The sequence below is a fragment of the Grus americana genome (genome assembly GCF_028858705.1).
Source record: "Grus americana isolate bGruAme1 chromosome 34 unlocalized genomic scaffold, bGruAme1.mat SUPER_34_unloc_3, whole genome shotgun sequence".
NCBI lineage: Eukaryota > Metazoa > Chordata > Aves > Gruiformes > Gruidae > Grus > Grus americana.
In genome coordinates, this window is record NW_026561322.1 from 1 (window position 1) to 27984 (window position 27984).

At 56.5% G+C, this 27984-nt stretch overlaps 3 protein-coding genes across 4 annotated transcripts; 2 read left to right on the forward strand and 1 right to left on the reverse strand.

The window, feature by feature from the left end:
- Nucleotides 1-27: 27 nt before the first annotated feature.
- On the forward strand, nt 28-1925 carry TBCB (tubulin folding cofactor B). The gene is made up of 5 exons (XM_054811487.1): nt 28-123; nt 648-839; nt 942-1014; nt 1126-1663; nt 1767-1925. The coding sequence occupies exons 1-4, from the start codon at nt 93-95 to the stop codon at nt 1241-1243; spliced, it is 414 nt and encodes a 137-aa protein (XP_054667462.1). The 5' UTR covers nt 28-92; the 3' UTR covers nt 1244-1663; nt 1767-1925.
- Nucleotides 1926-2262: 337 nt separating this feature from the next.
- TMEM160 (transmembrane protein 160) lies at nt 2263-4467 on the forward strand. Its single transcript, XM_054811486.1, has 3 exons — nt 2263-2476; nt 2560-2652; nt 2967-4467. Exons 1-3 carry the CDS (start codon nt 2293-2295, stop codon nt 3182-3184), a joined length of 495 nt encoding a protein of 164 aa, XP_054667461.1. The 5' UTR covers nt 2263-2292; the 3' UTR covers nt 3185-4467.
- Nucleotides 4468-5386: 919 nt separating this feature from the next.
- ARHGAP35 (Rho GTPase activating protein 35) lies at nt 5387-27733 on the reverse strand. Of its 2 annotated transcripts, none has more exons than XM_054811473.1 (8): nt 27632-27733; nt 26252-26396; nt 14457-18361; nt 10640-10784; nt 10079-10156; nt 9782-9913; nt 9254-9359; nt 5387-9120 (listed from the first exon to the last, which is right to left on the reverse strand). In XM_054811473.1, the coding sequence occupies exons 3-8, from the start codon at nt 18150-18152 to the stop codon at nt 8760-8762; spliced, it is 4518 nt and encodes a 1505-aa protein (XP_054667448.1). In that variant the 5' UTR covers nt 18153-18361; nt 26252-26396; nt 27632-27733; the 3' UTR covers nt 5387-8759. The 2 variants fall into 2 exon arrangements, with proteins under 2 accessions (XP_054667448.1, XP_054667449.1); XM_054811474.1 differs by having other exon boundaries at nt 26370-26396; nt 27632-27694.
- Between the last annotated feature and the right edge of the window lie 251 nt (nt 27734-27984).

A 27984-nucleotide genomic window follows, 5' to 3' on the forward strand; every position in this document is an offset into this window, starting at 1 on the left:
CCCCCCCCAGTAACGGGGTGCCGCAGGTGATCGACCGGAGCGGAGCGCGCATCGGGGAGTACGAGGACGTCTCGCAGGTGGAGAAGTACGAGATGGCTGAGAGCGACTACGAAAAGCGGCCAGGTGACACCCGCGTCCCCGTCCCGTGTCCCCTCCCCGCCCCGTCCGTGATGGCAGGTCACCGGTACCGAGGGGACGTCCCCACCCCGGGGCGGCACACGTTTTGTGCCCGCTGTGTCGCCGGGGTCACCGTCCTGTCCCCCGTGGTTGGCGCTTTCCTTGTCCCCACTGTGTTGTCACCCCCCCCCATTGCGGTGACAATCCCCTCTGCCCCTTGGTGACACTATTCCCCGTCTCCGCTGTGTCACCGTTCCCCCCCCACACTCAGTTGAGGTGACAACCCTCTGTCCCCACGGTGACGCTCTCCCCATCCCCACTGTGTCACCCCCCCCGGTTGAGCTGACCACCCCTGCCCCCCCGCGGTGGCACTGCCACCGTCCCTGCCGTGTCACCCCCGTCCCCGAGATCTCCCCCGTCCCCGCTGCGTCACCAACCCCTCGGGGACACCGGGCGCTGCCGGTAGCTCCGCTATGCCCCGTCCCCGTGGTGCCACATGCATCCCCGTGTGTGTCCCCCCCCTCTCCCAGAGTCCCTGCGGTCCTTCCTGCGCCAGCAGCGCTGGGGACGTTACGACACCGAGGCGGCGCAGCGACGCGCGGCCGAGCAGGAGCAGCGACGGGCGCAGGAGGCGGCACTGGCGGCCGCACTCCCCCTGGGTACCCGTTGCCAGGTCCGGGTACCGGGACAACCCTGCAAACGGGCCACCATCATGTATGTGGGTACGTGTCCCCAAACTGTCCCCGACCCCTCCCTGGGATGTCCCCGACCCCCCACCGCCACCCGCTGACCCCTCCACACCCCCCCCGGCTTTGTCCCCGCAGGCCAAACCGACTTCAAGCCGGGATACTGGGTGGGCGTCCGCTACGACGAGCCGCTGGGCAAGCACGACGGCAGGTAGGGGCCCCGCAGTGTCCCCAAGGTGTCCCTTTTTTTGTTTTGGTTTGGGGGGGGGGTTTGCCTGTGTCTCTGGGGCCCCCCCCTCAAGGTGTGTCCCCTCCCTCCCAGCGTGGGCGGCCGCCGTTATTTCGAGTGTCAGCCCAAGTACGGCGCCTTCGTCAAGCCCCAGAGCGTCACCCCCGGGGACTTCCCCGAGGAGGACGACGGCCTCGAGGACGAGCTGTGAGGGGACGCACACGGGGCGGGGGGGGGACGGGACACACACGGGGCAGGGGGGGGACACACACGGGGTGGGGGGGGACACAGACGGACGGCACCGGGGCGTGGGGGCACTGGGGGAGAACGCAGCCGCAAATCGCTGTATTTTCCCTTGTTTTGGGGTGCCCCCCCCCCGGCTCTGCCCCCTCCCGTCCCCATCCCCCCCCCCAGCGCTGTTTTCACCCCAAAATGCCCCCAAATCCCCCCCCCTTCCCCCCCCCCCGCACCCCGCGCTGGGCGCTGCCCCTCTGGCGGGGGCGGGGCTCCCCAGAGGCCACGCCCCCTCTGCAAAAAGGGGGCGTGGCTTGCTGTGTGCTGCAGCCAATGGGCGGGCGCGCTGAGGAGGAGGCGGGGCCAGGAGGCGGCGCCGGAAGCAGCGGCCGGGCGGGTGAGTTGAGGCCGGGGCGACCCGACAATAACAAACCGCGTCGTGCGGCCCTGCAATAACCCACCCCCGTTAACGAAACGCCCGTTTTCTCCCTCTCCTACAGCCGCTGCCAGCGCTGCCCCCCGCCCCGAACCCCCGTCCCCGGAGGAGGGGGGAACACACGGACTCCCGCCGTGTCCCGCTTCCCCCCCCCCCCCCCATCACTCCCGGGGGGTCACCGGCGGGTCGGCCCCGCCTCATAAAGTGGCGTTTTAAGGTGAAAAACGGTGTTTTGACCATTTTTGTGGGGGGGAATGGGGGTTACCGGCGAGGGGCGGGAGAGTTCTGGGGTGAAGCGCGGCGTTTCCGGGACAGAGGTAGCGGGGGCCGCGCCGCTCTTCCCGACATCCCCCGCGCGTAGCCAATAGGAACGCTTCTTCCGCTCCGGAGGTGGGGCGGGACGCCGAGCATCGGCCTATCACGGCGCTGCATCCCCCGCAGTGGGCAGGGCAGCGCTGACGGGCGTGCGGTTCCACCAATACGCGCTGCCCGCCCGCAGTGAACGACGGCAGCGTCTGCCAACGGGCGCTCAGCGACAGCGCCGGGAAGGAGCCGGGCAGGAGGGAGAGGCGGGACGTGGCGGGGCCGCCATGGGCTGGTGGGGCGGTGCGGGGCGGGCGGCGGCGGCCGCGTTGCGACGGCGGCTGAGGGGGGCGGTGGCGGTGGGGCGACCGGTTCGGTACAGCCTGGGCCGGGCGGCGCCACCACCGCCACCAGCCGCCTCCGACTTGGAACGGGCGGACGCTTGGCTGCTGCGGAAAGCGCTGGAGGGCGGTGAGGGGCGGGGCCTGGGCCGAAAGGGAGGGGGTGGGGCCTCTTCCCCCCCCCCCCCCCGGTGACCCCCTCCCCCCCCCCAGGTCTCCTCTCGTGGTTCCGTAACGGGCTCCTGGCTACCGGCGTTGGCGTCATCTCTTACGTCCAGAGCGACACCGGCCGTGACGCCGCTTACGGTGGGGACACGGGCTGGGGGGAGGGGGGGGCACCCCCCAGGGGACACCCTGCACCCCCCCATAGGGCCCCCCCCCCCCTCCCCAGCCCGTCCCCGCATCCCACTCCCCCCCCCCCCCCCCGACACCCAAATTTTGGGGCCATTTCCTCCATTTTAGGGTCCGTCTCCCTTGATTTTTACCAAATTTTGCCGCCTTTTGCCCATTTCTCCTCCCCCAAACAAAAAATCCCCCCCATCCTATGGGGGTCCCCCCCCCCCAAAAAAAATAATACTCTAACCGAGTTCTTTTTTTGGGTTTCTTTCATTTTTTTTTAGGTTTTTTCATCCTGGGGGGCCTGTGCGTTTCCTACGGGGCCGGTTCGTACCTGGTGAACCTGGTTCTGCTGCGACGCCCCATGATGCTGCCGGCGCCGACCGCCGCCGCCAACGCCGCCGCCGCCGCGCTGCTGGCGTTGCTCTGGCTCTGCGCCCTCTCCCTCTACGTCGGTCGTCTGGAAGTGGAGATCGTTCCCGAGGAACCCCCCGAAAAGTGACCGGATTTGGGGGGAGGGGGGGGACCACACACAGCAATGGGGATCCCCTCTGTCAGTGATGGGGTGGGAAAAATCCCTGCGGAGGGGGGCTGGAAATTGCCTTTGGGGGGGTAAAAATCAACCTGGGGGGGTAAAAAAATCAACCTGGGGGGGTAGAAAAATCAACCCAGGGGGATTAGACTCAGCCCTGGGGTGTTAAACCCATCCTGGAGGGGATTAAACTCACAGTAGGGGTATTAAACCCACCCCCAGGAGAATTAAACTCATCCTTGGGAGGGGGTTAAACTCACTGTGGGGGGGTTAAACCTATCCTGGGGGGATTAAACCCACCCCCAGGAGAATTAAACCCACCCTGGGGGGGATTAAACCTAGCACAGGAGTATTAAACTCATCCCGGGGGGATTAAACCCACCCTGGGGGGGATTAAACCCACCCCAGAAGAATTAAACCCACCCCAGGGGGGGATTAAACCCAGCCCAGAATTAAACCCACACTGGAGGGGTTTAAACTCACTCCAGGAGGATTAATCCCACTCCCAGGCATGTTAAACCCACCCTGGGGGGGGGAATTAAATTTAGCCCAGCAGTATTAAACTCATTCCTGGGGGGATTAAATCCACCCCAGAAGAATTTAAATCCACCCCAAAAGAATTAAACCCACCCTGGGGGGGATTAAACCCAGCCCAGAAGAATTAAATCCACCCCAGGAGGGATTAAACCCACCCCAGAAGAATTAAACCCACCCTGGGGGGGATTAAACCCAGCCCAGAAGAATTAAATCCACCCCAGGAGGGATTAAACCCACCCCAGAAGAATTAAATCCACCCTGGGGGGGATTAAACCCAGCCCAGGAGTATTAAACTCATCCCAGGGGGGATTAAACCCACCCTGGTCCTTTTGGAGGATTAGACCAACCCCCCTGGGAAGATTAAAACCACCCTGGGAGGATTAATCCCCCCCCCCCAGCAGGATTAAACCCCCTCAGGGGGCTCAAAACCACGCTGGGGGTGGGGGCGGATTAAAACCCGCTTAAACCCTCCCCAGGGTTGGGATTGCTCACGCTCCCCCCCGCCCCTTCCCCGGCTCGACGCTGTTTTTCTGCAAAACCTCCCAATTTTGGCTGCTTTGTATTTATTCACTCACCCCCCCCCTCCCAGGTTTGGGGGGGGGGGGGGATCAGCTCCCTCCCCGGGGCGTTTGCTGCGCCCGTCGCGTTTGCACCCTCATTCCTGCTGTGAAAAAAAAAAAAAAAATGGGGTTTTTGGGGGTTTTTTTTGGGCAAAATCTACGTGGCTCCGCTCTGGGGTTTTTATTAAAAAAAAAAAATGAATGTTTTTTTGGGGCGTCGTGCCGGAAACGGGTGTTTTCTGTCCCGGTTTTTGCAGCCGGCGCGGGAGGAAACGGGGTGGGAAATAAAAAAGGTGGAAAAAAAAAAAAAAAAGCCCCAATTTGTCCCCGATTCATTTGCAGGAATCTGAGAAAAAGGGAGAACCCCACCGATTTAACCAAATTCCTGCCGATTTACCTGAAAATTGGGTTTGCCCAGTTTGCAAAGGTCGGTCTGGCGCCGGTTCCCAGTTTGCAGGGTCTCCCCAGGCTGCAAAACCCAGTTTGTAACTGGTTCCCGGTTTGTAACTGGTTCTGGCCACGAAGCCCAGTCTGCAACTGGTTTTCCATTTCGCAAAGCCCAGTTTGCAACTGGTTCCCAGTTTCCAGCGCCCATTTCCCAGTTTGCAACTGGTTTGGTCTGCGAAGCCCAGTTCGCAACTGGTTTTCAGTTTGCAATGCTCAGGTTCCAACTGGTTCCCAGTTTCCAGTGCCCGTTTCCCAGTTTGCAACTGGTTTTCCACTTTGCAGTGCCCAATTTGCAACTGGTTTTTCCATTTCACAAAAGCCCAGTTTGTAACTGGTTCCCAGTTTCCAACGCCCATTTCCCAGTTTGCAACCGGTTCCCAGTCCGTTGAAGCCCGGTCTGCAACTGGTTTTGCAAAGCCCAGTTTGCAGTGCCCGCTTCCCAGTTTACAACTGGTTTGCAACTGGGTTTTCCGCTTTACGAAGCCGTTTACAACTGGTTTCCCCGCTCCCGCTACGCCCAGTTTAACTGGTTCCCAGTTTGCCGGAACCAAAACCCCTTTACCCCTCCCAGAAACCCCCAAAAACTTGTCAGCAACTCCAGAATTATTATTTTTTTTTTTTCCTTGTCTTCCTTTTTTTTCTTTTTCTCTTTAAATTCAGCAGTAAAAGGGCCCGTCCGGACCCCCCGAGCGTTAAACATTATTTTTTTTTTTTTTTTTTTCATGCACTAATCGCATCGGCCCTGGAAAATACCACAAATTGTTAAAAACGTCCTTAAAAGAAGCAGAAAAAGGCAACGTCTATCACCAAGAACTACGGGGGCGGAGGTTTGTTAGGCCCTAAAAATACAAAGAAAGAACCGTTAGCGCCGGCACCGCTCCTGGGAAAACTCCCCCCCCCCCCCCTCCCGAAAAGACCCCAAAATTCAAAAAAAATTTTTTTTTTTTTGGCGGAATTGATAAAAAAAAAAGTTATTTTGTTGTTTGGGTTTTGGGGGGGGGGGGTTTTTTGTTTGTTTTGCGGTTGGGTGTTGCTTTTTTAAAATTTTTTTTCCTTCTGCGGGGAAAAAAAAAAATTGCTTTTTTTTTTTTTTAATTATTTAAACAATAATTTACGTCCTGCTTTAAAAATGACTATTTTTCTAGCGTTGTTTTGGGGTTACCCCCCCCCAAAAAAAAAAAACCAACAACGGGGAGGTAAACCTAATGGGAAAAAACCCCCTAAATACACAGGGAATGAGGTGAAAAAAGAAAAAATCCCCAAAATTGGGAGTTCTGTCCCAAAACTGCGCAGGCAAGGAGGATGCGGCGGTGGGAAGGGGGGGGGGAAAATGGTTAAAATGTAGTGTTTTACCCCATTTTTTTTGGGAGGGGGGGAGAAGCAGTGACGCGTCCGTCTTTCGGTTTGAGTTTTGCCCGATTTTGCCTTTTTTTCCCCCAGCCCTTTGCCAGCACCATTAAAAAAAAAAAAACAAACCCACAAAAGGCCCCTCTGGCCGCGCCGAAAGGCACCAAACCCCCTTTTTTTTTAACGGCAAAAAAAAAACAACCCCTCCCTGGGGTGAGAATTGGGGGGTTTTTTGTTTCTTTTTTTTTATTTTTCTACTTTTTGGGGTTGGGTTTTTTTCTTTCTTCTTTTTTTTGGGGGGGATTTTTTTTTTTTTTTTTTTGGACAGTTTTATTTCAAAAAAAAAAACCCAAAAAAACCAAAAAGAGAGAAGCCGGCGGCCGTTATTTACACCAACACTTTTGTTTTAAAGCACAAAGAGAATTTTTTTTTTGGGGGGGGGGGAATAAAGCCCTTTTTGGGGGTTTCCATGGGCCAGAGAGCAGGTGGTTTATTTTTTTTTTTTTGGGGGGGGTTTGGGCTGTTTTAATCACTTGGGGTGGGGGGGGGGTTTGGGGCGTCTTAAAGTGCGAAGAGACCCAGGAGGGGCGGCGGGAGCCTTCCCCGTGCTCTCCCAGTGGTACCATGAAAATCCAGTTTAAAACCACCCCGATACTGGGAGGAGGAGCTGGGGGAGGGGCGGGGGGGGGGGCAAACCCAGGCGTCCTCAGCGCAGCCAAATTCTGGTTTTCTTTCCCCAAACCATAAACCCGTCAGCCCAACCCCAAAAATCGGCATCGGCTTTTCCGGAGAAAAACCCCAAATCCAGCCAAAAATGGGGGGTGATGGGGGGGGGGGGGGGCAGTGGGTCCAACCCCCCCCCTTCCGGTAAGTGCTTAATGCCAAAATCCCCGGAGGGGGAACACCGGGTGCCCCCCCCCCCCCCCCCCAAAAGGCTTTTTGGGGGGGCGGGTGGAAAGGGGGGGGGTGGGGGAGACCCCCAGGGAGGTCGTGGGATTCATGGGAATACTCCCGGGATGCGGCGGGCGGCGTTGGATGAGCCTTGGGTCGTCTCGGATGAGTCTTGGGATGTGTCAGACGAGCCTTGGGCTGAGCTGGGCCACGTTGGATGAGCCTCGGGCTGAGCTGGGCCACGTTGGATGAGCCTCGGGCTGAGCTGGGCCACGTTGGATGAGCCTTGGGCTGAGCTGGGCCACGTTGGATGAGCCTCAGGGTGAGCTGGGCCACGTTGGATGAGCCTCGGGCTGAGCTGGGCCACGTTGGATGAGCCTCAGGCCATGTTGGACCACGTTGGATGAGCCTCAAGGTGAGCTGGACCACGTTGGATGAGCCTCAGGGTGAGCTGGACCACGTTGGATGAGCCTCAGGGTGAGCTGGGCCACGTTGGATGAGCCTCAGGCCATGTTGGACCACGTTGGATGAGCCTCAGGCCATGTTGGACCACGTTGGATGAGCCTCAAGGTGAGCTGGACCACATTGGATGAGCCTCAGGGTGAGCTGGGCCACGTTGGATGAGCCTCAGGCCATGTTGGACCACGTTGGATGAGCCTTGGGCCATGCTGGACCACGTTGGATGAGCCTTGGGCTGAGCTGGACCACGCTGGATGAGCCTCAGGCCATGCTGGATGAGCCTTGGGCCAAGCTGGACCATGTTGGATGATCCTCAGGCCAAGCTGGAGCACATTGCATGAGCCTCAGGCTGCATCGGATGATCCTCAAGCCATGCTGGACCTTGTTGAATGAGCCTTGGGCTGAGCTGGACCACGTTGGATGAGCTTCGGGCTAAGCTGGAGCACGTTGGATGAGCCTCGGGCTGGATCAGATGATCCTCAAGCCATGCTGGACCTCGTTGAATGAGCCTCAGGCTGAGCTGGACCACGTTGGATGAGCCTCAGGCTGCATCAGATGATCCTCAGGCCAAGCTGGACCACGTTGGATGAGCCTTGGGCCAAGCTGGACCACGTTGGATGAGCCTCGGGCCATGCTGGACCACGTTGGATGAGCCTCGCGTCCCACCGGATGAGCATCAGCCCACACCGGAGCACGCTGGTTGAGCCTCGGGCTGCACCGCAGCGCGTCGGACGAGCCCTGGGCCATGCCGGGCGAGCTGGGGCCGTGCCGGACGAGCCTCGGGCCACGTCGGATGAGCTTCAGACGGCACCGGGCGAACCGCCGGCCGCGTCCCGTGGGATACGAAGGGGTTTGGCGGCGCTGGGGCCGAGCTGAAAAAGTCCAGGGGCAGGCGGAACAACGTCCGATCTGCCGAGCGCCCCGACGCGCGGGTCCACCGGCTCAGCCCCACCGCACCGCCGACGCCGGATTCGTTCCTCAACCCCCTGCCCAAACCGAAAAGCGGGGAAAAACCCTCCTGGTACCCCCACGTCCCGCCGCCCCGGCGCGCTCCCGCCGTGCCCGAGTCTGCGCCGGGGCTGGAGAGGGCGAGCCCAAACCCGGCGCTCGCTTCCCCATCTCCGTCAGGCGCCCCAGCCCAAACCAAAATTCTTGTGGTTTTGTTGGTTTTTTTTTTTTTCCGGTTGGTTTTTGTTGGGTTTTGTGTTTTGTCGGTTTGTTTTTGCGCGTCGGGTTTTTTTTTTGTTATTTTTTTTTTTCGTTTTGTTTTTTTTTGTTGTTTTGTTTTGTTTTCCGGTGCCAGCTCACAGCGTGTGCTGCTCCGCGTGGAGCTGGGCCGGGAGGAGCGGCTGGACGGGCGACTGCGGAGACGGCGGCGGGGTCCGGGGAGGCGAAGGTTGAGCCGTACCCGGCGTGACGGGGAGGAAGGGAGCGCCGGGGGGAGCGGCGGATGGAGAACCGGGAGCGGCGCTGGGGGGCTCGAGGATGGGCCGGTTGTAGAAAAAGAAGGGGCACTGCTGGATGAAGAGTTCGATGATTGTCTGGTAGGTGCGGGTGGCCGTCAGGGCGTCCATCGTGCTGAAGTCGGGTCTCATCAGGGTGGGCCAGAAGCAGATGGAGAGGTTCTCGCTGGTCATCAGGTTCACTCGGTGGTTGTGGCTGACCCTGCGGCGGGAGAGAGGGGACGAAACGATGCCGGGGAGGCGCCGACGGGGACGTCGATTGCCCCGACGTCGGCAGAGCGCGGAGGCGACCCTCAGTCCCGGTTTTGGAGGCGCCCGGGAACCCCGATACGTACTTGTTCAAGTGCCCGATGACGTATTTGAAGACCTCGTAGTTCTCCTTGGGAAACTTCCTCAGCACCTCCTTCAGCGCGTGGAGCTTCTGCTCCCGGTCGTTGATTTCTGCCGGGAGAGAAAGCGGAGTTGGGGGCGGGGGGAGGAAGGAACGCCGCGGCAGAGAAACGCTCGCCGGGCGTCGCAGCCGGACACGGCAGCGTCCCGCCGCGGGATCCCTCCTCTTCGGTGGCGGATTTTTTGGGCCACCGGCTCGAGCGCATCATCGGTCTTCCCGAAAATAAACCCGGCGAAAACCCCGCGCTGCTCACGGGCGCAGGACGGCACCGAGCGGCGATGCCGGGGCAGAGCATCTCCAGCCAGAAAGGGGCTCGGAGGACGTAAATTAACAAGGAAACATGCCGGCAAACGGGCTTTTGTGGTACGAATTAACGAGACGTGCCCGCAAACGAGCTGGTAAGGTATGAATTAATAAGGAGACGGGTTGGGCTGGGGCGGGAGGAGGGTGGGAACCCCCCGGCCGTACTCACTGTGGGCTTCCACCAGCTCAACCTGCATGGTGTAGGGGACGAGGGGCTCGGGCAGCTCGGAGAAGAAACTCTTCATGGCACCGGCCACGGTGTTGACGGTGAAATCCTTCTCGGCCAGGTCCAGCCCGTGATCTGCAAAGGGGAGAGTCTCGGGGTTACACCCCCTAAGCTCACGGTCGCTCCCCGAAACGGTGTTCGCCTCCAAGCCGGCTCGGCGTTGCCGCCGGTGGAAAACCGCCTCGAGGCATCCCTTGAGTTTTGGGGTGGGAAAGGAGGAATCCGGGCCGCAGAGGTTACCCTGGTCGAACTGCCGCTGCAGGCTCTCCATCTCCGACTTGTTTCCGCTCACGCGATAGATGCCTTCGGTGCTCAGCCCTGGCGAGGAAAAAGAGCAGCCGTCAGCGCAAGGGGGGCAGGCGGAAACGGCGGGGAGGGGGGGGCTTTGGGGATAAATTCCCTATAAACCGTCGCGTGTAGGCATGAAAATCCATACGGCTCGTTTACTGGAATGAAAATCCATAGGTCCGAAGCCCAGAAGCGACGCTACCCCCCATGAAACCCCACTTTAAACTCAGCCTGCGATCTCATCCCAACCGCGAGGGCGTCCCCGTGTTTCTCGTTTTCACCCTTAAAACCCATCGAAGATTAATTCAAACCACGACCCGCTGCGCCGCCGCCCCTTCCGCGCGAGGCATCTTTCCCCAAATATTTTTTTTTTTTTTTTTTTTTGGTGCACGGAGGGGAAAAAAACACCCCCCACCCCCCCCAAAAAAAAAAAACCAAACCAACCCACCATCATCCAGCCTGCGACGAGGGACCTTTCCCCGGGCAGAAAGCTCCGCAGCCGGTTGCTCTTACCTGTTGCTTCGATGTACTCGATGCATCTCTCGATAAAAATGGGGATGGGTTTCTCTGGCGTCACTACGTTGGTCAAAGGCACCCCGAAATAGTTGCTCTCCCACGTCGTCTTCGTGATGGACGGCCGAGGTTTGGGCTTTGGTTTCTGCGGGAGAAAGCGGAGTTGAGGAAAATACCCCAAAATGCGCCCGTTTATTTAGGCAGCCGCGAGACGTGCCGATGGATTGCTAGTTATCCAAGCAATTTATTATTCATTCCAATTAATTATTATTATTTATCCCAATGCATGTTCTATAGTATTATGAGTTATTAATTCGAATTATATGCTAATAATTCACTTGAATAAATAACAATATAATCACGAATAAAATATTTATTCAAGAGAGAGGCGGAGGTGGCAGTTACAGATGGGGAAACTTCTCCCAGCGCTTCCTTCCCCGCTACGGGACATCGAACCTGACGGATTTCACCCCAAACGTTGTCATGGTAAGGTGGAACCTCCTGGATGTCGTGGTTGGGGTGAAAAAGAAACGGTGAGGCCGGTTTTTGCGAAATAAGGATTTTTGCTAGTCTTTAGATGAAAAAACAAAAAAAGTCACCAGGTACAGACAGGAACGACCAGAAAACGAGAGAACCCAATGGGACTTCACCAAGGGGAAGTTCACCCAACGCGGTGACCTTCTCGGATGAAGCCGCTGGCACGGTAGACGAGAGGAAAGCGGTGGACGGTGTCTACCTGGGCTTCGGTAGGACCTTTGACACCGCCTGAAGATGAGGTCTTGCAGCGTGGACATGCCCAAGGTGGATGGCGGTGAGGGACGTCAGAGCTTGTCCCTGCGTCCCCAACCCCATGTGACACTATCTCCATCAGATTCTCCTGGAGAAGCTGTTGATGAGCAGAGGGTGAGGTGGGTTGAGGCCCAAGGGTCCGATCAGCGGAGAAAGGTCTAGTTGGAGGCCCAGCGGTGTACCCCAGGGGTCAATCCTGGGTCCGGTCCTAACACCATCAGTAATGATCTGGATGACGGGGCAGATGACACCAAAGCAGAAGGAGGGTCGTGCTGCCATCCAGAGGGACCTCGACAGGCTGATGGGAACCTCATGAAGTTCAACAAGGAGAAGTACAAAGAACAACAGCATGGCACCAGTCTATGCTGGGGGCCACCCGGCTGGAAAACAGCTCAGCAGGAAGGACTTGGGGGTCTTGGTGGACACCAAGTTGACTGTGAGCCAGCAACGTGCCGCAAAGACGGCCAGTGGTGCCCTGGGCTGCATTAGACGAGTGGTGGTGGAGGGAGCTGATCCTTCTCCTCTGCTCAGCGCTGGTGAGGACACACCTGGAGTGCTGGGTCCAGCTCTGGGCTCCCCAGTATAAGAGAGACATGGACATCCTGGAGAGAGACCTTCTGGTGGCCTTTCAATATATAAAGGAGCTTATAAGGTGGAGAGAGACTTTTACCAGGGTCTGTAGGGACAGGACAAGGTGCGACAGCGTTAAACTGACAGAGGGAAGGGTTTGGTTGGACGTGAGGAAGAGATGTTGTACCATGAGGGTGCTGAGACGCTGGACCAGGTTGCCCAGAGAAGTTGTGGATGCCCCAGCAAGGTCAGGCTGGAGCGGGCTTGGAGGAACCTGATCTAGTGGGAGATGTCCCTGCCCATGGTGGGAGGTTGGACTGGGTGGTCTTTGAAGGTCCCTTCCAACCCAAACACATCTGTGATTCTATGACTCTCTGGATGAGCATCCTGATCTAGTGGGAGATATCCCTCCCCCTGGATCTTTGAAGGTCCCTTCCAACCCATTCCATGATTCCACGATCAGGATTTTGCTACTAAACTTCAAGGAATGAGCAAATAAACCCCACAACGCGTCACCGAAGCTAAGGTAGAAACTCAAATGCTCCTCCGACTCGGGCAAGGCGGTATCTGGCACCGCACACCGTTCCCGTCGGGAAAACGAAGATGAAACCGTGACTCAAACCGAGGAAGCTCTCGGTACAACAGCGCAGGGACTGGGATCGTTCCCGGAGGCCGAGGGCGTCGCTCCAGCCTCATCCTCTCCCGCCGAGGAGAGGAGGATTTCATTTTGCTCCTTCCTGCTTGGCAGCTCCTTGCGGGCGGCTCTCCCTTTGTTTCCAGTGGAAATTAATAACGCCTCTTAATTACCGTGATTGGTTTTGCAGCGGCAGGCGGCTCCGAGCAGGACGTCCGGCGGCCTCCGCCGCTCTCTCTGCCGGGTCGGGGCCAGCGCCGCCCCCGCTTCCCTTCCTCCCCTCTTCCTCGCACACGTATGTACACCCGCGGCGTAACGTATGGGTGCGTGTAGCGTACGTGCCTGTATAGATGTGTGTGTAACAACGTGGGTGCCTGCACATATGTGTGCATATATACCATCTATATGCACATATACATGTGTGTATAACGTGTGTGTGTACGTGCGTACGTAACGTTTAAGATACACGTGCATATTATACACACGTGTAACGTGCACGTGTGTATATCTGTATATAATGCGTGCATGCGTATGTGTGCAAATAGAATATGTACAAGTACGTATATAACGTGTGAGCATGCGTATATAACGTGTGCGTATAACGCGTGCGTATATATGTGCGCGCACACGTGTGTATGTATAGAAGTGTACGCATATGTGTGTGTACATAAATATGTGTGCGCACAGCGTGCATATACGTGTAAGTGTGTGCTCATAGTGTGCGTATAACATGCACACGTATATATGCGTGCATCTATGTATGTATATAGTCTATGCATATGTGTGCGTGTCTGGGTACGTATATAACGCGTCTATCCTATGTTTAGCGTGTTCCTTCCCATGGATCACGCAAGCACAACATGGTTTCTCCATCCGCATCCACACGCTGGAGCCAAGACGTCCACCAGGCCCACCGCGTCCCCAACACCGCCACGTCACGCTCAGGGCTGCGTGGCTTTGACGGCCAACCGTTGCCCTTCGGTGCGCCAACCGTTGGCCTTCCAACGGGCAAACGCTGGCCTTCAGCGCGCCAACCGTTGGCCACTGGCGCGCCAACCGTTGGCCTTCAATGGGCAAAGGCTGGCCACTGGCGCGCCAACCGTTGGCCGAGAAGTCCAAAGGCTACTCAGCTACGCAGCACTTCAAACCGTTGGGCTCGTCCAAAACCAGTTTCACCCTCTAAAGAGCAGATCCACCATCGTGCCAAAGAGCGGCAGCGAATCTGGGTGGAATTAAGGTTGGTTTTGTAGAGGCACAGCACCACAACACGTCTAGAGAAGAGCCACCGAAGAGTGGCAGCAGCTTAGATGTGTCCTCAACTTACCAACGTCTTCTCTGGTTGGAAACATCAAGCTTCACCCCATTTCTTTAAACGACTCTACGCTGATAACAGTGACTTTACTACGTTCGTCCACGTTAAAGAGAATTTACAAGGCAGAATGAGGCCAAATTTCAAAGCACTCATGTTTGGGTTAATTGTACCTCGAAACTCGTAACTTCTGAGAGCGGAACGGGCTTTCTCAGAAGCGTGTCGTGAGGATAAAGTCATCAGAGCCGAAAACCCGCGGTGGAAACAACGGAGGTGATTTTGGTATAAGACCGCAAGTTCACGCAGTCCACGCCAGCAGCGAGTTAACGCACAATAAAAAAATTAAAGAAATTCTGAGCTCGACTTACTCCTCAATCAATCAGTAAATACGTGAAAAACACGCCGTGAACGCGACGGCAGGGGCGCCCGCCCTCGTTCAGGCTTTACGCCTGGCGGCACGTCCCGACCGCTACTCCGCGAATCCCGCGACCGAAGGGCAGAAAGCACCGTCCTACCTTCGTCGTCCTTCTCAGGCTGCGCAGGATGTTCCTCCTCCTCGGATCCTCCCCGTCTGCAGTTTCGTAGGGGATAACGGCGTTATCGCCTTTATACCCTTGGGAAGTCTGATCTTCCTCTTTCTTTCGAATGGGTCCCAGCTCATCGTCGCTCCCAACGCTGAAGCTGGTTCGGTAGCTAGCAAACCTGCCCAGCCTCATGCAGCGCGTCCGATACAGCACGGGCTTGCTAACGACCGACACCTTGCGACCCCGTTCCAGGGAACTGGTGTCCATCTCGCTGTCCGAGCCGTTGCCGCTGCCGTTCGATTGGGTTTTGTTAATGTTTCGGATGGTGATGATCTTGCCCTGGGTGCTGTCGTGAGGCACAGAGTAGATGTTCTCCTCTTCGTTTCTGGGTTTGACCACGGCATCCATCGGCTCGGCGTAATCGGAAGGATCGAAGCACTCGGTGGGCAACCAGCTACTAGAAGACACGGACTTCCTCTGCCCGTCCCGATGCCCCTGGTCCAAATACGACAGGTCCCCCTTCGTAATGTCAAAATGCACGGGGGGCTTTGGTTTCACCGGAGGAGGTACTTTGTTGTTCAGCTTGCTTTCAAAAGTGCTCATGACGGAAATGAAAGACAAGCTGTCGTTCCCCTCCAGCTCCATGGAAAGCTTCGAGTGGTCTTTGGGCAGGGCGGGCATGGACGTGTCCTCTCTGAAGGGGCTGTAGGTGGGGGGCTCGACGTCCTCCTCCGAGTCCTGCAGGTTGGAGTTGCAGAGAGGGGAACCCGCTCGGGGCGAGTTGAACACCTCCTCCGTCGTGCTGCAGGCTTCGGCCACGTTGTCGTACATGTGGGTGGCTTCGATGATGTTTTTTTTCTCCACCACGTCTTTAAAAAACGAGTGGAAAATCTCCAGCTTATGCTGCGGCTGGCTACAAGGTATCGTGGTGAACTTGCCGTCGATCTCCTGGGCGATCTCCTCGCCCTCGGTGAGCTGCTCTCTGCTCAAGTCGTTGTCGAGGATGTCTATGGAACCGTCCGTGAGCGCCACGACCTGTATGGGGATGATATCCTGCACCTCGCAGAGAAAGGCACGTAGCATGGCCAGGGACGCCTTGCGTTTCGCCGAGTAAAAGACGATGTACCCGTGGACGAGCCGGCTTTTCCTAATGCTAAAGGAGGAATGGTAGGAAAGGAGGGAGAGCTCCACGCGCCTCTTGTGCGGCCCGATGGATAACTCGAGGAGGACGGAGCTGCTGCTGCCGCACTGCGAAGGTCTGTAGGTCTGGGACTGCAGGATGGGTAAGAGGATGTCGTCCGCGTTGAAGGGATCTCCGCACATCAAGCACATGACGATCCGAAGGTCGACGTCCACCAGGTCTTTGATGCTGGAGGTCGAGCTGACGAGGTTTAAGTTGCGTTTTGAGTCCAACAGCCCCTTCAAAACCTGGCTGATCTGCTTCTCGTTGATGTTACGGCCGTACCCGATGCCAGCGGACGCGGGGTCCAGAAAGACGCACTGCAGCTTGCTCGCGATCTGCTGGCCTTGCTGTATCAAGCTATGTAGCGTCTCGCCACTGGTGTCCCCCCTCTTGTTAACGAGGATGAGCGTCAGAGGAAGGTGAACCAAGTGATTATCCCTCCTGCCGATGGTCGACTCTCTGCTCTTTTCGATGCTTTCCACCACGTAGGACAGCGACTCCTTCGAGTTGTAAAGGCAGAGACAACCGTGAGGTTGGAAGGTGGGCGTCTGGAAAGAGTTAACGGGGAGCCGGACGTTGCCCTCGATCGGCCTCAGGGACAGCTCGTACATCTTACCTTCGATCACGTACTTGTCGTCGTTGGTGCAGAGCGCCCGGATCTCGTTGGCCAGCTCGCGCGCCAAACCGTCCTTGCCGAGGATCACCAGGTTGATCCTGTCGATGTTGGAGTCCGAAAGCAAGTTCTTCTGGTTGCGTTCGGAGGGCCTGATGAAACGGGAGCTGATCAGGTGCTCAATTTTAGAGTCTACACAAACCAGGCAGCTCGGACACGTTTCCTTCGTCGGGTGGTACACGAAGTGGATGTGCTTCAAAATTAGCGCATCCCGCTCAGCCTGCAGCTTCTGCAGAGCTTTGAACCTTTGCTCTTCACCCAAGACATCCTGAATGACGCCCATTTTCTCCTTGCTGGGTTTAGCGTCGAGCTCCAGTTCGTAAAACAGCTCCGAGTACTCCAGGAGCAGCTCCTGGAACTCCTCCTTGGCCTTTTCTATAATCTGTTTTTGGTGCTTGCTGTAGATATCCATATAAATAGACTCCTCCAGCCACATGTAAAAATCCTCGTTCATAATGAAACTGCGCGCTTCCTCCCAGGGCTTCCCAGGCGTGATGAAAGGGGAAGTCTCTAGGTTTTCTTTGAAAGCTCTTCTCATTTCTGCCCTTTTCCTCTCGTTCCTCAGCTTTTCTAAGTGAGCTTCGTAGAGCTGCTCGGCGGGCTGGGTCTCCATCAGGTCAAAGGGAATGCGCTCGTTCTCCATGTTGTCGATGTGGCTCGTGGCGTCCCAGGGCGTCTCTTCCAGGACAATAAACCATTTCAGAAAGTCCGGCTTCGTCTCTAAGAGCTTCTCCACTTTTACGCAACTCAAGTGATCTATTTCGTCCAGGTCCGGGATGAGGGCTTCGAACGCTTGAGGAAGCATGGCAAGATACATCTTCCGCCGCCGTTCTATGTGCTCCTGCTTGAGGCGGTGGACGTGCTGCAGAAACAGCTTTTTGGCTTTCTGCGTTCCTTCCAGGTAGACGTAATCCTGATACTCTGGAGAGGACTGCATCTTGCGGCTCACGTTCGACCACGTCTCGTTGTGGTTTTTGACAATGCGGCTGACCAGCCACTCGTACTTGTCTTTAGCAGCAGCTATCTGTTGACTTTGCTGTTTCAAAGCTTCGAAGTAGGGGATGATTTTAGTCTTTCCCCGGCTTTTATCAATCAGCTGCACTAAGGTGCTGAAAGCCAAGTCAATGTTCACATTGGATCTAGCCGACGTCTCCACGACCTGGAGGTTCTTTTTGCTTAAGGCAAAAGTATGTGCATCCCTAATGTACCGCTCCACGCCTTCGTCACACTTTGTCAGGACCACCACGATGGGCTTTTTTGTTTTCGCTAGTTGATTGTAAAGATTTGAAACGAATTTGAGCTGATCATCAAAGTTCCTGTTCATACCCCTGCTAACATCAATGCAGAGAAGAAAGCCATCCACCAGCAGCTTTCCATCCGGCATCTGTTTTTGTTCAAAGTCCTGTTCCAGCCCAAGCTGATCAGTGCAAAAGTACATGAGTTTTTCAGCCGACGCCAGTTTGGTCGCGGCAGCCCTCTTGATATAGGGCTGCAGGGCCGTGCTGCGGTGAGGCTGAAAGGTCTGGTCGTCGATAAACTCCGTCTGCTCCACAACATGCATTTTACATTCGACGCAGTCCTCCAGGGAACGCACAACTTCCCCCCAGTAGAGGAAATGGTCATTATTGACCACCCTTCCTCCAAAGTCACTGGTGCTGAGAACCGAAGTGTGGTCCAAATGAAACTCATCCGCGCTGGGCCGTACAAACCGGTTGCAAAGGCAGGATTTCCCAATGCCACACTGCCCCTTCTCCTTCTCCGTCCCGGACAATCCCACCACGCTAATGTTATAGGTGGGAATGCGAACATCTTGCTTTCTTGCCATCATCATCGTCCACACATCCTGTCCCAGTCAACCGCTTCCGAGAGGATTAGTGTTTCCGGCGCCCGGTGCGACCTGGGAGCTCGGTGGAAGGCGGGGTGACGGTTCTCAAGCCAGGCAGGGCGCCAGGGCGATGAAGTTCGTCGTCCCCATCCTGTACGTACCAGCAGCGCTTCAGTTCTTGCTGGTCCCCGTTGTTGGACGGTCAACGTTTCCCCCTAGGAGAAAGAGAAACAACCATCAGCGTTTCAGCTTGGGAACCCTGAAGGGATCTAATTCTGCCCATACGATTTTATAAGCCTTGCACTCAAACGCTAGCGCAACGCCGGGGAGATACCGGCAGCGGCGAAGACGCGTCAGCTGCAGCGTCCGACCGAGCGCTAACCGCAGCGGGTATGGCTTCCCCATTGTCACAAGCGGTTTGTGGGCGCAAACCACAAGCCGACCGCGTCGCAAAGCCAGATCGAGGTCACGGTCTGGCCCCTAGCCGGGCAGGGAGCAAGAAAAAAAGATCAGCGGTGGAGGGAAGAGCCGAGGGGATCCATGGCAGGGAGGGCTCGCTTCACAGGCTTTCCCAATTCAACGCTGGAAAGAAAGCGAGTAAACCAAACCGTCCTGTCTTTTCTTTGCCTTTTGACTTAAGATCAAGCCTAGCACCAGCTGAACACCCGATACTGCTTCTACCGGGAGGATTACCTCTTCACTCCCCGTGGATAGACGGGGTCTAATCGGATCAGAATAGTTTAAAAAACAAACAAACAAACAAAAAAAAAAGGGCAGAGAGATCCAGCTAAAACCTTGAAGAGGCGCCCCAAGCATCAGCCGACACGAAGAAGTCCTCCCGGAGGGAACAGCGCCTCGAGAGAGGGACAATCCTAATTACTGCTCCTGAAGCTGTGAGGGTGGTGAGACACAGGAGCAGGTTGCCCAGAGAAGTTGTGGATGGTCCGTCATCGGAAACATTCGAGGTCAGGTTGGACGGGGCTTGGAGCAACCTGGGCTAGTGGGAGACGTCCCTGCCCGCGGATCTTTGAAGGTCCCTTCCAACCCAAATGCTTCTATGACTACGGATGGGGCTTTGAGCGACCCAATCCAGTGGCAGATGTCCCTGCCCACGGCAGGAGAGCTGGACTGGATCATCTTTAGAGGTTCCATCAACCCAAACCCTTCTTGTGATTCCACAAAACACGGCAGTTGAAATCGTTCGCTTTACAATCCGAAAGCGGAAGTTTTCAGCTTATGGGGAAATCAAAATTAACTCGCGTGCGGATGACACCGCGGGTCGTCGGAACAACATAAGGATCACGGCCTTCCCCAACATCTCTTCCACTTTGATGTCTGGATGGTGCAGTTCTACCAGTTCCCCAGTCGGACTGAATCACGCGACAGACAAAGGCTGCCGCAAACCTGCCACGCTGTCGGGCGTTTTGCTTTCAAAAACCTACCCTCACGTTCATTTGAACTCCAAAAACCCCACGTTTCACCCCTCCACGAGGTCACCCGCATCAGCCGAGTCACCAGGTTACGCAATCCAAAGGCCACGAAGAAAAGGAAGCGATTGTTTGTGCTGAAAAGCAAGGAGTTTGGGCATTTTAGGAGTCAGTCTGCAAACTGTCGGCTCTTCCACGGACACGTTATTTCCCGCGGGAACGTCACTTATCAGCAGCGCGTGTCGCTCCTCAAGGCGAGACTCTTGCAGGTAAAAGGGCGTAACAGCCACAGCACCGGTGCAATGTAAACTATGCTGCCGAGCCGCTGTCAAACCTTTAATTACTTCAAATAATTACTCGTCGCTCAATTTGAAGGAACGCAGTTACTCCCCGGGAGGCTGGACGGGGCTCGGGGCTGCCTGCACGGCTGCTCCTGCTGCTCTGCCGGGAACACCGCTCTTCCTCCCGTGTTCTTCCTCAATCCTCACTGTTTCTCCTCGTTCTGGAGGACGAGCCCAGGTGGGTGCCCAGCACCCGGACCCCAGTGTGCCCCGGCTTACCCCTGGCGCTATTTCAACTGGTTTATCTGACCGGTGGCCGAACCGGTGAGCCGTTGCTGCTCCCCCATCTCTTCTCCGATGTTCCTGACGGAAAGCCCGGCCGACGTGGCAGCTGGAAACACGGCACGGGCGCCAGGACGGAGGGATTCTCTCCCGGTTGTAAATTTTCTCACTACGTCCCGGTAGCAGAAAGTCCTCGAAATGGGTCGTTTGGATCTTTGCAAAAATTGACGTAAGCTTTTAACCATCTGGGTCCGAAACGCTTAATCTCATGCAACAGATGGGTTATCCTCGGGTACGCGGCACGACAGAGCGTCTCCCCGGCCCGTGCCAAGCCCTCTCGCGGATGTAAAACCACTTTCCCCATTTTCGGAAAAAAAAATAAACCACCCCACAGCTGCGGAGACGCAGATTTCTGAGACCAAATCTGCGACGAGCGAAGGTGGCAACGTACCACGTGTCCAACAAGGGCGAGGAAGGGCCGGCGTGGAGGATCCCGCACCGCTTCCTGTGTTAATCCTTGGCGCAAAGCGGGCAATTTATTAACGAATTGCAGGATGTCGCTAGGCCGGGCAGACAGCATTGTACGATGAATTTCTGATGAATCTGGTGAAAATCAGGCTTTCTGTTCACTTTTGCCTGGCGGAGAAGCCGTCTTTTTCTGTTCCATCGGCAAAACTCATGGTACACAGGGTTGCAGAAGCGTTTCCACAAACAGGTTTCAGGAGCAAAAGCAAATTCCAGTGGAAGCAGCTCCTTCGGCTTTGCACCGTCGCCTTTGTCCTGCTCACATTCGCTTGCACAAGCGTTTCCTACGCTGGCAAAAAGCAACAGACCGGGACATTCGAGCACATCGCAGATGGGGTTTCCACACCAAAATTATAGAAATTAGACACATATAATAGTTCAAAAAAAATCACTGTGCAACTCCTGAGTCATTTCCCCCGTTTCCTCCTGCAGATCAGCTTCATACCTTTAAAATTAGGCTTTAATTACCTTGAAAAAAAAAAAAGAGAGAGATTCTGGTGTCGGGATAAGTAACCCACCCCCAAATTCAGAGCCAGAAGCCGCAGAAAGCTTCACACCCACCCTGCTTTAGGGTGCGCTCACACTCACGCCTGCACGTCCTCAGCTCCCCGTTTAGCTCGGCCTAACGAAGCGACGTCCTTTCTCCTCTGCTCAGGGCGCAGGAAGGGGAAAACCGGTGTCAAACAGTGGTTGCTTTCGTTTTCTTCCCTAAATCCCCGAGTCAGGAGTTACTCATTTACTTTGCAAAGTCCAACCGGGAGGACCAGGAAGAAGAAGGGACCTGCTCTGTTAATTCCCAGCAAAGTGCGGGGAATTTAGCTCGTTTCCTCTTAAGAAGCTGGCAGCAGACCCAAAGAGAAGGAAAGAAAAATAAAAAAAAGGTATTTTCCACCCCCAAATACCTGAAACCTGGGTATGACCACAGCCGCCAGCAACGACAGCTCACGCAATCCCGGCTGCTGATAAACCTGGGCGGCTGCCGGCACCAAACTTGGCTTTCCACACCAGTCCCAAACGCTCGCCGCGTACGTGTGTCGCAACAGCCCCAAGAATTAATAGTACGTTCAATTAAGCAGCTTCCCAAACGCTATTAAACCGGAGACAAAGCTTTCTTCATGCTCTTTCCAGCGTTCACCAGGGTCACGAAGGCCCCGGCGTGCGTTGCGGGAGGAGAAACTCCAGCTTGCGACTCGAAAAGCCCCGAGGACAGAGGACCCGATGGCAGCGCGGACGCCGCCGGCCAGTTTTTTGGCACGGTTTTTCATTTATTTAAGGGGAATGACCTCCGTGTTGCAGCTCTCCCCAGGTCGACGGGATCCTCTTCCGCCTCAAACCGCTGCCACAGATGACTGGGGCACCGAGCGTTCTGCGCAACACAAAGCCAGGGGCTAAAATAACGTCGGAACCGTTGTTCCCGCTGGGAAATAGGAGGAAATTAAATCCAGGGTGCAAAGAGCTTAAGGAAAACACAGCTCCGTCCTCGCCTACACCTTGTTTGCGGAGCGGTGACCGGCTGGACCGCAGCCTGCCGTGGGACAAACCTCTCCGTCCTGCGTGGTCCTGCACCTAGAACCTCCTCCAAACTTCTTTGCATTGTTAAGAAAACCGAGCGTTTAGTAGAAGCATTTTAAATTAAATAAGCTAAGACTCTAAATTAGAAGCTGGACGAGGCAGAGACGAGAAGAAACGGCAGCCCCGCGGCACCTTGAGGGGCCGCAGGGCATCTCCAGCCTCCAGCGCTTCATTTTCTGGGTGTATGAACACCACCAAAAAAAAAAAAAAAAAAAAAATCTGGAGCTGCCCGGTGACGGGATTCCCCGGAGATGCTGCTGCTCCCCAAGCGCTGCGTGTCTCCGGCTGCCGGATAAACCACCCGGTGCTGCGGACCAGCCTCAGATGCCAAACCTACGGTCGCTCTGTCCTCTGCAAGTGGCAAACCTGAACTTGTTCAAAGTCCTAAAAATAAAAATAAACCAAGCACAAAGCTTAAAAACAGGAGGGATGGGTTCAGCGTTCCCTTTCTCCGGGGAAAGCACGCAGTACGATCCCACCACGGCGACCGAATCAGGTAGCCCGGAGTTAGCCACGCTTATCTCGGGCATTTCGGCGAGCCCGGCTATGGCGTCATCGAAACGTCGTGAAATAATCTGACAGCTTAAAGGGTGGAAATACCTGGCCGGGAGCCAAGCGGCCTGGGCACGTTCTTCCCAGCGGGGTTATTAAATCTTGGAAATAAATACATAGTTAAACAGCATCTCACAACGAGCGGGCAAAGGTTTTTTTTTTTTCTGTGACGAGGTGGCATCCAGGAGCATCTCGCATCACAGAAAAGGCGCATCTGAGTCTGGGATAACATTAAAGAAAAATAAATACACCTCGAGGTTACAACCCCTTTCCAATAAACCACTATTTATCCATCGTAAGGCAAATATCCTGGACAGTTATCCACATCGAAATGACACAGCGGGGAAAAAACCAAAATCTTCATCTAAGCACCATTTCTTCTCACCTAGGTATTTAAAAGTTGCCCCAACACTGCCTTCAACGTGACCTCGGCGCGCGGCGATGCCGTTGCGCTCGTCAACTCATAAAAGGCTTTAAAAACAATTCAGTAATCCCAAGACAAAAGGCAAAGGTCAAGTGCTATCGGGATGGGGATACGCTGCGCCACGTGAATATTAATTGTCTCCAGGCACCGGTTGCCCTCCCGCAGCTCCATCAGTGAAGCGTGGGGCAAAAGCAACGTCTTACGGGGCTTGTTTTGGGGTATTTTTTTGGTGTGCCGGCAGCAGAGACAGACCTGTTCTTTCACCGGCTCTCCGCGGACACGTCGGAAGGAACGACGGGTGGCAAAGGCGCAAGCTCTCCGTGGGGACTCGTCCGTTGCCCCAGCAAAAGTACGGAGCCCGCGAAACGGCGAGCTTCTCCCCTAACGAAGGGGGTTCACAAACGAGCAGACTCCCCGGCGCGGCCGTAACCCCCTTCTCTGGCCAAGGCCGGCTCTTCCAGCGGCGTTCCCGGCAGGAGAAGGGGAGAAACCAGCTTTGAGGCGGGTTGTTAGAAACGTGGCGTTGGGTTGAGTTGTTGGCTCTGCCAACAGCTTCACGAGGGCTCAGACTGCAGTTACACGTATACGCTTATACATACGTACACGTGTACGTGTAAATACACGTAGAGAGAATAATACAACAGTTTGGGTTGAAGGGACCTTCAAAGACCACCCAGTCTCATGGACAGGAACATCTCCCACTAGACCAGGTTGCTCCAAGTCCCGTCCAACCTGACCTTGAACATTTCCAGGGATGGAGCATCCACAGCTTCTCCGGGTGTCCCGCTCCCGTGTCTGCAAAGAATTTCTTCCTCGCGTCCAACCTAACCCTCCCCTCCATCAGTTTAATGCCGTCGCCCCTCGTCCTGTCCCTGCAGACCCTGGGAAAAGTCTCTCTCCATCTTTCTTACAAGCTCCCTTTAAGTACCGAACGGCCACAGCAAGGTCTCCTTCTCTTCTCCAGGCTCAACAGCCCCAGCTGTCGGAGTGGGTCTATGTCTGCCTTGTGCCGAGGACACCAGAGCTCGCTCCATCCATCCATCCATCCATCCATCCATCCATCCATCCCCAGCCTGTGCTGGGACTGGAGATTGTCCCCACCCAGCTGCAGGACCTCACGCGTGACCTTGGTGGACCTCAACGAGGTTCACGTTGGCCAACGTCTCCAAATCCCTCTGGATGGCAGCTCTTCTCTGCAGGGTACCAACGGCACCACTCGGCTTGGTGTCATCTGCAATTCCATCATCTAGGTCGTTGATGATGGTATTGAACAGTACTGGTCCCGGCACGGACCCCTGAGGGACACCACTTGTTGCTGATCTCCAATTGGACATTGAGCCGTTGACCATAGTCAACATACATGTACATATGTTTTTTTATATATATATATATATATTTATGGACCAACCAGAGCAGTTCCTGTCGTGCTCGTCAGTCCTAGAGGCGTTCAACCCAACCAGAGCAAAACCCAACCAGAAACATCTCCACGGCGGAGATGGAACCGTCCATCCCACCCAACCCAGGCCGTTAATTGCTCCGTCACCAACCACCTCGCTGAGAAGGTACCAAAGCAATAATGACCCTGCCCTGCCGACTACCAAATTTGAAACTCATTTTCAAGGAAAACAAACTGGGGCAACGTCCAAATGAGTCAGCAAGGACGAGGCCAAAGAATGTCAAAGGTGTAGAGATCCCCCAGCAAAGGAGCAAAGACCAACTGTTGAGTCCCAGCCTGGTCGGCCAAATGCTAGTACACACCAATTAAATTAGCCACGGCTAGAAGATGACTAATTAGGCTCGAGCCCAACGCGTACACAAGCATCACCTTCTGCGACAGCCACGCCGAAACCTCACGTCGCCATAAAAATGGCTTTTACACACCCAATTCCCAACCACAATAAATCCGTCTTCCTTCAGAAAAAACGAGCAGACTTCGCCATCCCAACCTCTCACCCACCCCGATTAAGCCGATTCACCCCCAAAACGAGGGTCGCCGTCGCCCCGTGGCTGTCAGGCGGCCGCAGGCGCCGTGGGCACGAAGCGTGGCACGCGCCTAACCCCTGATTTTCCTGGTTTCACTGGAGTTCAGAGGCGGGGAGGGAAAAGATCTCGGCCGTTATCTTATCGGGCATCTTTCTGCAGCGTTTTACAGCTCCGCCGGACGCTCCCCGGCCGAACCGCACCTCTCCTGCTGGCACCAAACCCGCCATGGTTTTGGGGGTGGTGGTGGGGGGCGAGGAACAGCAGAAAATTATCTCTACAAGATGCTCACGATCGGGTCATGCTGCTGCGGAGAGAACAAGCTTCTAAATCAGCATCCCCGAAACCACCCCGAAGCCAGGTAAAGCCCAAACCTCTCCAAAAATCACCGGGCGAGACAGGCGATGCCGCGAGGAAAAACCCACCCGGTGAGCAGATGCAGCCGGGGAGACACTGGGAGGGAACTGAGTCCGGCTGGGCAGTAATATTAAAAAAAAAAAAAATAGAGAAAAAAAAAAAAAAGAAGAGTTTGGAAAGGAAGAGCTGGAGCATAGACACCGAACCTCTCCAGGAGATGCTGTGAGCACCACGGTCCGGCTAAGACGCCGTTTCGGATGCACCGTTCCCCGAATCCCATCCTCTGAGCCGGGACAAGAAGATGCGCGAGCGCTCGAGCAAAAAAAGTCCTAAAATCGGATGTTTTGTGCAGCTCAGAACCACAACAACGGTGTTTTGTTTTGTTTTAAGGCGGTAAAGGAAAAACTGAAGCTCATCGAGGCTCGGTACTGCCCCAAAACACCCAGGAATGTGGATGGAGAAGGGGGGGGGGGTGATAAAAAAAAAATAAAAAAAAATTAAATTTATTTTCCCAAGCGCCATCAAAAACCCAATGAAGCGCGTTACCCTAACCAAGCTTCCCCGAATCGGGAAGGAATAAGAAAAGCAGCGGCAGCCCCGGCACAGGAACCTCCACGGCGCAGCCTCGCCGCCCGGCTCAACGCCTTTTTGGGTTTTTTTTAACCTTAAAATCAAGCAATTTCTCAAATTTGCCCCCCCCCTCACCGGGTCGGCGGGTCGAAAGCAGAAATCAATGAATTCAGGCCATTAAAAATTACATCACCAGCCGGCCCGAACGCGCGTCAGGCCCGTCTTTATCTCTGCGGATTTAAACGCCAATTACCGGCGGCTCGTGCGGATACGGCAGCTCCTGGAGGGGAAAAAAAATAAAAAAAATAAAAAAAATAATAAAAATCACTATCGCGAAATCAAAGCCCCCGCTTCCGTTAAAAACCCCAAATATAAAGAATCATTGTGCGAAGCTTAATCTCCCGGCGAACGCCTTAACCGTTTCCCCGGCCCGCAGCCGGCACCGTCAATTTATTACCGAATAAAAAGGCGCTTTTTTAATTGCCGGTGGGCATCACCACAACGACGGTTTCGCTCCGAGGGAATCGGGGCAGCTGCCGGCGGGCGGCTCCGGTGAAACCCCCCATCTCGTTTTGGGGGGGGGGGGGGGTCGCTGCCGCCGGAAAAAACGGAGGAACGCGAGTTGGCGGAGGAAGATTTCGGAAACGGGCCGGAAAAATGAAAAGGGGGGGGGGGGAAGAAGGGGGGAGGGTTGCCACCCGAAAAGGCGGATGCTGGAGACGCCCCCCGTGGGAACGGGGAGGGGGGGGGATACCCCAAAAAGGCGGCGGCACCCCGAAAACCAGCCTGCGGCTCTGCCGGCGCAGGGAGGAGGAGACACCCCCCCGCCCCAACCTTTTCGTTTGGGGAGGGGGATTAGGGCTTAGCCCCCCTCCCACCCCCCAAAAGTAGGGGGACAGGGTGATTGCACCCCCCAAAGTGGGGCAGCTGCCCCCCCACCTATAAAGGGGGGGTCCTTGGGGCTGGGGGGGGGAGAAGCCCCCCAAGCTCTTAAAGGGGGGGGGTCTTCTCCCTCCACCCCTTTGCTGGTGGGGGGGGTCTCCCCTCCTCCCCCTCACTTGGGGGGGCCAGCCCCCCCCTTAAAGGGTCTCCCCTCAGGGGGGGTGAAAGGGGTCTCCCCTGCCAGGACCCCTCCCCCAAAAGGGCGGGGGGCGTCTCCCCTCCCCAGGGGGTCTCCCCTCAAGGCTGGGGGGGGGGGGGGTCTAGGGAGGGGAGACGGGGTGGTCTCCCCCCCACACACACCGGGAGGACCCCCAGGCCCGGGCTGAGCCGAGCCCCCCCCTCCCTCCCCCAAAGCGGGGGGGGGGGGGGGTCCCTCCCCGGGCTGAGGCCCCGCACCCCTCACACACACCCCCCCCCCCCCGCCGCGGCTGTGGGCCGGCCCGGCGGGACCGCGACCGACGGGGGTGGGGCGGCCCCATTGTTCCCAGCCGGGGGGGGGGGGGGGGAAGGGGGGGGAAGAAGAAGCGGGGGGGGGGGGGGGGGGGGGGAAACACCCGGGACCCCGCTCCTTACCGTAGCGGCGGCGGCGGGCCGGGCCGGGGGCGGTGGGCGGCGGCGCCATGTCCCCCCTCGGGGCGGCGGCGGCGGCGGCGAGGGGTGGGGGGGGGGGTGGCGGGCGGGGCGGGGGCGGCGGGGCCGCCGGGGCGGGCTCGGCCTGTAATGGCGGCGCCTGCCTGCCTTCCTCCCTCCTCCTCCTCCTCCTCCTCCTCCTCCTCCCCCTCCCTCCGCCTCCGCCTCCTCCCGCGCGGACGGGGGCGCGGGGGGGGGGAGGGGGGGCAGCGGCGCGCGCGCGGGGGGGGGGCGCGCGCGCGCGCGGGGCGGGCGGCGCATGCGCGGTGGGCGGGGAGGAGGGCGAAGCGACGCGG

Coding starts and splice junctions, on each gene's coding strand:
- TBCB (XM_054811487.1), top strand. CDS start 93: ATGGCTGAGAGCGACTACGAAAAGCGGCCAG. Junction 840..941: donor GGCCACCATCATGTATGTGG/GTACGTGTCCCC, acceptor TTGTCCCCGCAG/GCCAAACCGACTTCAAGCCG. Junction 1,015..1,125: donor CTGGGCAAGCACGACGGCAG/GTAGGGGCCCCG, acceptor CCTCCCTCCCAG/CGTGGGCGGCCGCCGTTATT.
- ARHGAP35 (XM_054811473.1), bottom strand. CDS start 18,152: ATGATGATGGCAAGAAAGCAAGATGTTCGCATTCCCACCTATAACATT. Junction 9,914..10,078: donor GCAGCGGCAGTTCGACCAGG/GTAACCTCTGCG, acceptor TCCCCTTTGCAG/ATCACGGGCTGGACCTGGCC. Junction 9,121..9,253: donor GTCATCGGGCACTTGAACAA/GTACGTATCGGG, acceptor CTCCCGCCGCAG/GGTCAGCCACAACCACCGAG.
- TMEM160 (XM_054811486.1), top strand. CDS start 2,293: ATGGGCTGGTGGGGCGGTGCGGGGCGGGCGGCGGCGGCCGCGTTGCGA. Junction 2,477..2,559: donor GCGGAAAGCGCTGGAGGGCG/GTGAGGGGCGGG, acceptor CCCCCCCCCCAG/GTCTCCTCTCGTGGTTCCGT. Junction 2,653..2,966: donor CGGCCGTGACGCCGCTTACG/GTGGGGACACGG, acceptor ATTTTTTTTTAG/GTTTTTTCATCCTGGGGGGC.